Genomic DNA, 10713 nt, shown 5'->3' with positions numbered 1-10713 from the left:
TTTAAGGACTGTATCTGTGCCACAGTAGAAAACCCTGAAGAATGCTTGTGCTGCGGCTGGAGAGACGGTACCGTGGGGAAGGTGTTTGCCTTGCACACGACTGACCTGGGTTCATTCCCTAGCACCTTATCTAGTGCCTCGAGCCCACCAGGAGGGATCCCTGAGTACTGCCAGGTGTGGTCCAAAAACCAAAAGAAGAATGGATGAGCGAGAGGGCCAGCGACGCCTTCAGCGGCAGACTCATGTGGCTCGTGAGTGAGGTTTGGGGTGGGAGCCGCGCTCAGCTCTACTCCCTCCACTGTCTATAGCGCGAGCCTAAGCCGCAAAGACAGAGCGGCGCTTTGGAACGGACGCCGTCTCATGGTAACCTGGACTGCAGCATCAGCCACTTTTGTGGTCTAACATCAGTGACTTCCCAGAAAGTCTCCAGCTTGAGGGACGGTTTTCCATCCCCCATCCTGACTGCGTCTCATTTTGCGTTTTTATCTTGGCCTGGATTGGGGGGAGCACTGTCAGAAGATATGAGGAAGGGGCACAGAATTCTACAAGTCAGCTGAAGGGTGTGGAGCGGAGGCTTATTGGGGACCAGGGGAAACTGGACAAGGCAAGGACTGGTCCTTGCCATGGAGGGACTGGTGGTTTGCTGGCTTACCGCCCTGGGGTAGGACAGGCTCAGTGCAGGCAGATGGGGCAAATGTGGAAGGCCCAAGATCACTCACGTGGGGCCCCGGGCAATGGGGCCCTTAACCCAGCCTGATGCAGGCTTTGATCTGTGTTGCCCTCACCGGAAGGAAATCAGGACGGGGACACTGCGAGTCACACCTTTGGAAGAACGGTGGCCCAGAACCACAGTGAAGGGCAGGGCAGGGCACCCTGCCACCCTCCCGGAAAGACTCAGATCCCCACAGGCCAGAGAATGGGAGCTGTACCCGGGCTGCATCATCATCAGAAAATTTTATTGCAAATTCCACTCTGTGGATGGATTGAGAAAAAAGAGTTTTTTGAGAGAATTTACTGGGAAGGCACCTTCCTTGAGCCTGAGATTATAAATGATCAGAGACACATTGCAGCTAGTCAAGGAGCATTTTGGAAGGTGGTTTGTCAGTCAACGCGAAGCAAGCACAGAGGAAGGGCAGGCGCCGCGCCCTCTGGTCTGCCCTCCCGAGCACCGTGGCCTCCGGGGACGCCCATCAGCGGCTGCCCTTGGGGAGGGCCGTGGCCCCGGGCGGGCTCCTGGCGCTGGGCACTGCAGCGGCAGCCCTACTGGGTCTTGTCGCGGCCGGCCATGCAAGCCTCAATCTCCTCCACCGTGCGGGGCACGCATGTCAGCAGCTCCGAGCCAGTGGCCGTCACCGCCACGTCCTCCTCGATCCGGACCTGCGTCATGGGGAAAGGCACGCGTTAGTGGTGAGCTGGGATTCTCCCGGTCCCAGGCCACCCCCCACTCCTGAGCCCGAGGACCCTTCTGGGTGTGGGGAGTGCTCCCCATGGCAGAAGGGGCAGTCCCAGGCTCTGGCGGTTCTTCCCTGGGGTCACCCATGTGGGCCCCCTCCCGTCCCCTTGCCACCTTCCCAGGCTGGGGGTTCCTAGAGCAGGAGGGCCTGAGGCTGGCAGGCTGGTGTCCCCCCGCAGGCACTCACCCCGCCGAAGCCCCGGAAACGCTGCAGGACATCCCGGTTGAAGAAGCAGGCGCGGGCCGGGTCAGCCAGGGCCTCGTCCAGGAGGTGGTCGATGAAGTAGATGCCGGGCTCCACCGTGAGCACCATGCCCGCCTCCAGGCGCCGCGCCGTGCGCAGGCTCCGCAGACCTGGCTCGTTAATGCGCTCCACGCCCTGGGTGGGGGCAGGAGCCGTGAGAAAGGGGGCCCTCCTGTACTCCTCCCAGCTGGTGGCCCCAGCTCTTGCCGTGGGCACGTGTCCCTGCCCCGTGCTACTCTCAGAACTGCCTGCAGGGCCTCCGGGGACCTGCACTGGACACAGGAGGGGACGGTGCACACAGCCCGGACCTGTCCCACAGGCATGGCCCACAGCAACTAGGGAGTGAGGGGACAGTGGCAGGGAGGGGACAGAGGTTGCCCGCAGCTCTGCCCGCCATTGCAGCTGGCACTCCTGATGGTTGGCCAAGCACATCAGACTTTGATAGCGCTTCATGTCAGGTACCGGAAGGGGCAGCACCGTGTGTGGGTGGGGGGGGCGGTAGGGCTGGGTGGCAGGGCGGAGGACGTGGGTTCCTTGCCTGCCTCCACAGTCCGTGCGCTCACGTGAAGCAGGGGCTTGTGAGCACTGGGGGCGTCATCTGAGCGGGTGCCCTGCCTGGTGCCCGGCCCCTCGCCAAGGCAATGATCACGTGCTAGGTGCAAGGAAGGGGGCGGAGACAGGTTTCCTTCCAGAAGACAGTGGGCGGGACCTCTACTCCGACCCAGCTGTGGGGACCTGAAGGGGTTTGGCTGCAGCTGGCCCCTGGCACCGTTGGGTTACCAACAAACAGAGGACAGCGGCCCCATGAGGAGGGGAGGCTCAGCCCCTGGCCCATGGGCCTCAAGCTCCCTGTGGGCAGGGGGGCAGCAGTCCGTGCCAGCCCCTGTGCGGCGGGGCGTGGGGGCCGATGGGTCTTGGCTCTGCCCACCTCTGGGCAGAGGCAACCCAGATGTGTCTGTGGGCCTGAAGTAAAACAAATGACTTTTTATAGGAAAAGCCATATTTTTTTCCACAATGTTTAACTGTCAGAAGAATAGACTCGGAGCACAAAGGGCTGCTTACTGGAAAAGATGAAAACAGTTTGCTGCCAATTTTCTCTGGTGGAAAAAAAAAAAAACGGCGCTTTGGCGACTCATGAATAATGGTCTTCAGTTAACAATGTCTGGAAGGCCCTGCTCTTGGCTCCCCGCACAGTGTGATGGATAGGAATTAGGAAATTAAAACTGATTTTGTTTCTCCAAATTTAACTGTTTACACTTGAGGGAAAAAAAATAATTGAATAATAATGCATCTCTTGAGCAATCCCTGCCGCCCCCCCGCCCCCCACCCCCCACCTCCCCAATCATTCTTGGTGCTTTCAAAATACCCTGCAGCCAGTGGGCCGGGCCGGGCCAAGTGGCTGGTGGGCCCTGGGGTGTGCCCCGTTGCCTAATCAGCCCCCGTGCCGTGGGCTCCAGGCCAGGGGGCAGGGCCGCGCTCTCCCGCCCACCAAGGCCGAGGCTGCAGCCACCTGCCCGCCACGGGGCTCAGAGGTGCCAAGCCCCTCTGGGTGGTCTCAAGAAAGCCCATGTGCACCTCCTTCCCTGCGAAGGGTGCCAGGGGCCCGGCGGGCGCTGGGCTTGGCAGACGGTGGGGAGGCACACGACGTCAACAGCTGGCGCGGCCAGAGGACGTGCTTATGCAGGACCAGCCCCAGGGCTCCCCGCGGGGACCCTCACTCTGTCGCACTGGCAGCTGCCACCTCCCATAAACGCCCAGTCTAACTCGGACTGCGGGGCATCCTGTGGCCGGGGCAGGACCGATCAGAGGCACCCTACTCCCCGGCCTCCCCCACCCTGTCCCTCGAGAGCCCAACCGGCTCCCCGCGCCCATGGCAGTCCAGAGACAGGGGCCAGGGACAGTCGGGCGGCGGGGGCATCCCCAATAATGACCTCGGGGTAGCCGCCCACGTCGTGCACGTCGATGCCCAGGAAGTGGCCAAGCCCGTGGGGCATGAACACAGCTCCCAGGTGGGCCTGCACCATGGCGTCTACGCTGCCGGTGAGAACGCCGATGCGGGTCAGCTCCTCCAGGTGGATGCGGTCGGCCAGGCGATGCATGTCAGGCCACCAGACGCCTGTGTCGGGAGGGAGGTGGCCGTTAAGTGAGCCGGGGCGCCGGCCGGCTCCCCCAAAGCCCAGAGCTCTCGAATGCCCTTTCCTGGGAGGACCCGCCCCTGCTGTGTCCACCCCAGCTGCCTGGCTTGGGGGGGTGGCGGGGGAGGGGAGCCCGAGGAGGCCCAGGGGTGGCAGCAGGAACGAGGCCCCTGGCCCTGGATGTGGGTGTGGGACTGCCAGAATGATCCAGGGACGGGGCTGGGACCAGGGCCAGATGTCGCCTCGAGCTGTGGGGCCAGGGGAGCCGGGGCGGGCAGAGGGCGGTCAGCCCCTCCATGTCCCGGGGACAGGCTGAGTCACCCTGAGAGCTGTTGGGGAGCAAAGGTTTCTGGGGTGGAGGTGCGGCTGGCATGGCCTCATCTCACTGGCAGGGGTCCGTGGTGGTGCTGAGGCCCCAACTCCAGCTAGTCAGTCAGCTTTGCCCTGTGTTTCCGGGGCAAGGGTCATGGGGGTGGGGGCTGCCCCAGGTAGTTTTTGGGCAGGAAGGCTCCCTGCGTGAGGCTTGGGGGCTCAGGGGGAGCCGCCCTTCGTGTCCTGGCTCTCTGCGGGCATTTCCGCCTGGGCCCCGCCCCACAGACACTGACACAGCCCACCCCAGCCCCGGGAGGGGGCTCTACCCTGACCTGGGTGCACCTGACAAGGCCCGAGACCTGGCATCCCACCAGGGCTATTTGGGCAGGACCCCCTCCCCCCACCCAACCCTCCAACCATCCTCTAGTCCCTACCACTCCCTGGACATGGGTGTGACCCTGGCTCTCATGGGCCTCCCTGCAGTGGGCGAGGGCAGGGCCGCCAGGTCTGAGCTCAGGGCAGGTGGGGGCGAGGGGCACCCTGTTGGGCACCAGAGGCAGCAGCTGCGGTCACTGGGCTGCAGAAGACACTGAGCCCATCCAGCCTGGACTCCCACGACCCAGGCCAGGAGCAGTTCGTGGGCCGCAGAGACAGCCGGCTGGGCCCCACCTGCACCCCTGGGGATGGAGACCAGGCTGGGGGTGCTGCCCGGCCGTAGGACGGTGCCCTACAACGCGGGGCCAAGGATGGGATCCTGGCACTGCCCCAACCCAGAGGCCGCCTGTGTCCAGGGGCCACACCGCTGGTGCCCACAGACTGTCGTCAGCACCACGCATGGGGCCTGGTGTTTGCGGCTCAGCCTCAGGGGCCGGAGAAAGGTCCCACGGCTGCCCACCCAGGCCCTCTACTCCCCCAGAGCTGCCAGAGGAGGCTGGGATCAGGGGGGTGCAGGCACGCCCCGCCAGTCCGCAGGCCCGCCCGGGAGCCCCGGAGCCTGGGACGGGGAAGGGCCTCCTGGGTGGTGGCTGCCGCCCCAGCCCACCCCTGGCCCTTCGGCAGGGGCCTTTCCCGGCGCCGACGGGGAGCCCCGGGAAGCGCAGCCTGACTTCAGGCCTGGCCAGCTGCCACGCGGGGCTGCGGTCTCTCCGCAGAGGGTGGGAATCAGGTATAAATCATGCTGCGTGCTGGCAGCTCGGCCCCTCGCGGGGTCCCCGCGGCGCCTCCAGTCCTCCTGGCCTGCGCCCGCGGGGAGGGCCTTGCGCACAGCCCTCTTGGCTGGGAGTGGGAGTCTCTCTGCCTGTGTGTGGTTAGGGTTGTGACAGTGATTAAACCTCCGGCAATTTGGCCCCGGCCGCTGGCCCGGATGGTGGTTACGACACTCCCGGGCCGGGCAGGGGCCCTTCACTGTGTGAAGGTCACTGTCCCCGGGGGCAGCTGGCGGCTGGCACCGGGGCACCACGCCCTGCCCTCCAGCTCAGCACAGCCAGAAGCCACCAGCGTCCCCCCCCCAAGCTCACTCTGACTGGGGGTACCATACGGGGAGCACGCGAGAGGCTGGCACCATCAGCCTCGCAGCTTCCTCGCCAGCGTCAGACTTGTCCCCTCCTCCGGGAAGCCGGGCCCGGGCGCTTCACGAATGACAGCTCCCCGGGGCCTGGACCCTGAGCCGTCTCTGCAGCATGGTGCTCGCAAGGCTGGTCTCAGCCTAAGGTCAGAGCCCCGTGTTCCTCACTCACTCCAAGACCAACATGAGTGGCCCTGGTGCCGCCCAGGACTGTCCCCTGGCCTCCCCAGACTTGCTCCCATTTCCCCGGTGGCCTCGGTGTTGAAGCTTTCTCCAGGAAGCCCTCCCTGACTGCAGCAGGCTAGCACTGTGCCTGTGGGCACCACAGATCTGAGGGGGCAGGCAGCCTCCTGGGCTTCCCTGCAGCCTAGGCTGTGGTGGGGCACAGGAGAAGGTGTATCTGCCCTCCCATTCCAACACCCTGCTCTCTGCAGGGAGGGCAGAGGAGGGCCCTGTGCGAAGCCCACCACCTGGAACTGGGGGGCATCTAGGGCCCAGGACCATCTTCTGCACCCGTCCCGTCCCCCACAAGCCACACCTAGTAGGCCAGAAGCCTGCTGGGCTGGTGGCTGGGGTCACCCCCGGGACCCAAGCAGGGTCCATCCCTGTCATTGTTGTCTGGAACCAGGGAGCCGGGGGGGCTGAGCGGGAACCGCATCCTCCAGCCCTCCCAAATGAGGTGCATCCTATCTCAGAAGGCTCTGGGGGGCAGCGTTGGGGCAGGGGTCCCAGGTCTCCCCTGACCTTGGCAGAGAGCGCCGAGAGGGCAGGAGGCCAGAGGTCGGCTCTGGTCCATGCAGCCAGCACATGGTCAGTGTCCCCCGAGCCCACCTTCCACACCTGGCTTCTACTCCTGGGGCTGTACCTCTGTCTCCCAGAGCCAGGGGAACCCGGGCCTGCCCCAGCCAGGGACGGAGCAAAGCTGGAAAGGGCCCCAGACCAGTCTGGGGTACACAGGGCACGGGCGGCCCAGCTTCTCAGGGTCCTTCCCAGCCCTCACCTGGGCCTTGAACAGTGTCCCCTGTGGCTGTCTCAGGGATGGGCCGCTTCCTGGAGCCTCTCCCATGACTTCATGACATTCTCCGTCCAGTCCCGGCCACCTCCCGGCCCGGCCAGCAGCTGCTCAGCCTGACTCTGCACCCCTGTGGTCAGCAGGGAAGCAGCACCCCTCGACCTTGCTTGGGGCTCTGCCCGCGAGGCCCTCTGCTTCAGCCACCGGAATTAGCAGGGCCCCTGGGGGTGGGCTTCCCTGCAGCCTAGGCGGTGTGTGTGTGTGTGTGGGGGGGGGGGGCCCTGTCGCATGGGAGATACGTGCCGTTCCCCACCCTTGGTCCTGGTGTTCAGATTCGCAGGGGCCTCCTCGGTGGGGTCAGGCCTTCCCAGCAGTAGGAGACGCGTTTCCTGCCCACCCTGTCCATCCATCCGTCCATTCCTCCCTTGCAAGGGAGGACAAGCCCCCGCAAGTCTCTGTCCTCCTTGGCCCTTCGACAGACAGGCTCACGGGCCGCTCTGCCTTCTAACCCGCTGACCTTGGCCTTTGCGGCTGCTTTGGTCCTATCCACTCCCCCGGCCTCTCCCTCACACACCCCCTTTGCTTCTCGGGGCTGGCGGGAGCCATCCTGACCACCACTTGTCTCCTCTGAAGACTCAGCTGCCCACAGACCCTCACACAGCACCACCGGCCGGACCACAGAGAGGGCGGATCACCCCAGGGACCACCAGGGCGCGGGGCCCACACAAGGCCATGTCCTGGTCTTTGACGAGGGGGTTTTCCTCGCCTTGAACATATAAAGGCTGTCATGCCGTGTGGCCGCTGGGGCTGGAACCAGGGGGTGAGCTCGAGTCCGGCCCGTCCTCAGCCCTGACGCCAGGTGTTCCCTCCCACCTGCCCCAGGCCCCTGGAGTGCTGGAGGGGGGGGGGCAGTACCCTAGGGCCCCCCCCTGGCCGGGTGGCTGCTCTTACCCGGCTTCATCGAGCTCATGACCGCGCGGCAGCTCCGCAGCACAGCCTCGTACACGGCCTTCTGGTCTTCGGTGAACTTGCCGTTGGCGGGGAAGGAGCAGGTGATGTCGGAAGCGAAGCAGTAGTATTCCCCGCCCATGTCGAAGAGGCTGTGGGAGAGAGGTAACAGCTGGGCCCGTGCTCACCCCACCCTCCCCGCAGCTGTGACTTCCGGCCACCCGCCACGGTCACTTCCAGAGGCAAGGCTTGTGGGGGGGTCTCCTCTCCTCTCTGGAAGCCGTCCTGGGAGACTCTGACTCCGGGGTAAGCTAGGCAGGAAGGCTGACCTCTGACCCTCTGACCCCCACACCCTCCTTGGCTTCCGCCGACTCTGCAGGACAGGCCGACTCTGCAGGACAGACGGAGGCCAGGGGCTCACTTGGAAAACCAGCGCTGTGCCCAGGACCTCACCAGTCTTTTAATAAGCCACCCCCCACCCAGCCATGCCCAGTGGGTGGCCCAGCGTCAGTGGAAACACAGCCATGCTCACGTATACACACAGCCGTGGACACACAGCCCCTTTGGGGAGTCTCCAGGTGACAGTCAGAATGGGGTGGAGGGAGTGACTGGGCAGCACGGTCCCCCGCTGGGTGGGTGAGGAGAGCAGAGCTGGCAGGGCACTTGGGCAGTCAGACATGCCTGCCTGTCCGGAGGGGCCTGGCCCAGCCTTTCCTCTGGGTACCCCCAAAAAAGGCCCCGGGTCGAGAAGGGACCAACATGACAAGAATAGTTGGAAATGATCATTTTGGACAGGAACTGAGTGTTGAAAGTAGGTAAAGGGATATACCTGATAATTGGTAACTTTTCATTATCTAGGCTGCAAACCATAAGGCCCAAAAGGAAAGAGAAAGAGAGACAGAGAGAGAAAGAGACAGAGAGAGAAAGAAGTGCCTGCTATAGTGAGTGGTGGGGCTGGGAGAGAGGGGAGGGAAACTGGGGACCACTGGTGGTGGGAAAATCACACTGGTGAAGGGGGATGGGTGTTGGAACATTGTATGACTGAAATCCAATCATGAACAGCTTGGTAATTGTGTATCTCTCAGTGATTCAATTAAAACAACCCCAAAAGGCCCTGATCGGAGGGGGTGTGTGTGTGCAGTGGGATGGGCAGGGCTGTGACGCATGTGTCCACCTTGGGGTGGGGGGGGGGCAGATAAAGGGGATCACGTGAGCAGCCCAGCTCCTCCGGAGTCAAGCAGTGGGACCGCTGAGGGACAGAACCAACTGGAGGCCTCTGGGCCGGTGAGGGGGGCGGTGGCAAGGGAGCACAGAGGTGGGGCGGGGGATGGGAGTGGATCTCCGGGGACTGACTGGAACCTGGTGCCGCCTCCTCCCCCAGCTTCCCACGGGGTGGGGGCCTCCGTCTGTCCACAGCCCGGAAAGCCCCAGGAAAGCTGAGCCCTGGGGAGAACCCGCACGCGCATGCGTGTGTGTGTGCGCGCGTGTGTGTGTGTGTGTTTGTGTATCTGTGTGTGCGTGCATGTGTATGCATGTGTCTGTGTGGTGTGCATGCGCGTGTGTGTCTCTGTATGGTGTGTGTGTGCGTGTGTGTGTGTGGCAGGGGGGGGCTGCCGCTGAGCCCTGGGGAGAACACGCCAGGGTGCATGTGTTGCGCGTATGTGTCTCTGTGTCTGTGTGTGTGTCTGTGTGCGTTGCGGGGGCTGCCGCTGGTGCTCCACGGGAACAGACTTCTCCATGGAAAAACCTGCCGAATCCAAAGTCCCAGCCGGGCACCTTCTAATCTCCTGTCGTCTTCTGATTGCAAAACACCATAAACATCAGGTGACCCTCAGGGACACAGGGGAGCCCCAGCAGCACAGGGATGGGGTGGGGGGTGGTGGGGAAAGGAGGGGGCAGAGTCAGAGCCTCAGGAGGGGCCTCACCCTGCATGGGTGGAGGCCGGGGTGGGGCACGAGAAACCTGGGCAGCCACACCCAGGAAGGAGGCCGGGGATGGGAAGGGCCCAGGGGCCCCTAAGCTGAGCAGCGCCCAGCGGGAGGTGGGGCCTCCCATCCCAGCTCTCCCCCTCCCTGTCCCCCGCGTGGCTGTCGCTGAGAACACAGAGACAGACGTGCTGGCCTCGCGCAGGGGGACCTCTGTCCTCCAGGGGCCCTGGGCCAGTGTCGGCGGGGGCCGGGGCGGTTCATCCGGGCTCCTCTGAGGCAACAGAGGGACAATGGGCTGCGGTCTTTTGATGCAGAACAGCAGGCGCGGGGCGTGGGCTGGGCACCAGGGGGCAGATTCTCAGCCGCCACATCAGAGAACCTGGAGCAGCTCCCCAGGCAGAGTTCTGGGGTGTGTGTGTTGGGGGGGGGGGGGGGACACGCAGCTCTCAAAGGAAACGAGCTGCCAGCCGGGAAGGCTGGGGGAGACCAGCCAGGGCACCCCGATGGCTGTGGGGCCCGACTCTCGGGGTGCTGGCCGGGCGCCTTCCCATACGGGCCGCTTCTCCTTTCGGCCACCGTCTGCCCGTGGAGAAGGAAGCGCAGGGCCGGGCTATTTTCGTTGCTCTCGGTTCCCCCTCTCTCGGCTCCTCCGCTCAATCCCCCCGGAGTTGGGACTCGCGTACGTGACTCACTTTCGAGTCGTCCTGGAATCCAGGGACGACAGCCACGTCCTTCATAAATCATCCCCGCCCGACCCCGCGGGGTCCCCCTCAGCCCTCCGCCGAGTGCCGACAGACACCCGAGAACCCCGCCATCCTCTGGCTTGGCCAAGGACGCCGGTTCCCGTCCCCCCACCCCACTCCACCCCACTCCCACCCCGACCCTGGTGCAGGGGTGGGGGGGCGGGGGGAGACACCTACCAGGAGCTCCGTGCTCTGGCCAAGTGGACGTGAGCGCTAATGGAAGCCATCTGGGGGGATGCTGCCGCCCGTGCCTGCGTGCCCCCGCCCGTGTCCCACGCTTCTATTTCTGGGCTGTGTCCCCTCTGCTCCTCCCGGCAACTCGAGGCCCTGGGAACCTGCCATCCAGGGCCCCCCAGTCCTGCCCGTGACCCCCC

At 64.5% G+C, this 10713-nt stretch overlaps 1 protein-coding gene across 1 annotated transcript in view; it reads right to left on the bottom strand.

Moving 5' to 3' along the window:
- Positions 1–935: 935 nt before the first annotated feature.
- The window catches only part of PEPD (peptidase D), an 84535-nt gene continuing 74757 nt past the window's right edge, over positions 936–10713 (bottom strand). The window contains exons 12-15 of the mRNA XM_056136099.1: positions 7672–7820; positions 3629–3813; positions 1641–1832; positions 936–1377 (exon numbers count right to left, since the gene is read on the bottom strand). Coding sequence (XP_055992074.1) covers positions 1261–1377; positions 1641–1832; positions 3629–3813; positions 7672–7820 — 643 coding nt within the window. The 3' untranslated portion in view covers positions 936–1260. The remainder of the gene's footprint in view (positions 1378–1640; positions 1833–3628; positions 3814–7671; positions 7821–10713) is intronic.

Source organism: Sorex fumeus, unplaced genomic scaffold, assembly GCF_029834395.1.
Source record: "Sorex fumeus unplaced genomic scaffold, SorFum_2.1 ptg000122l, whole genome shotgun sequence".
NCBI lineage: Eukaryota > Metazoa > Chordata > Mammalia > Eulipotyphla > Soricidae > Sorex > Sorex fumeus.
Note: the sequence above shows the minus strand (reverse complement) of the source record. Positions and strands in the feature narration are given on the sequence as shown.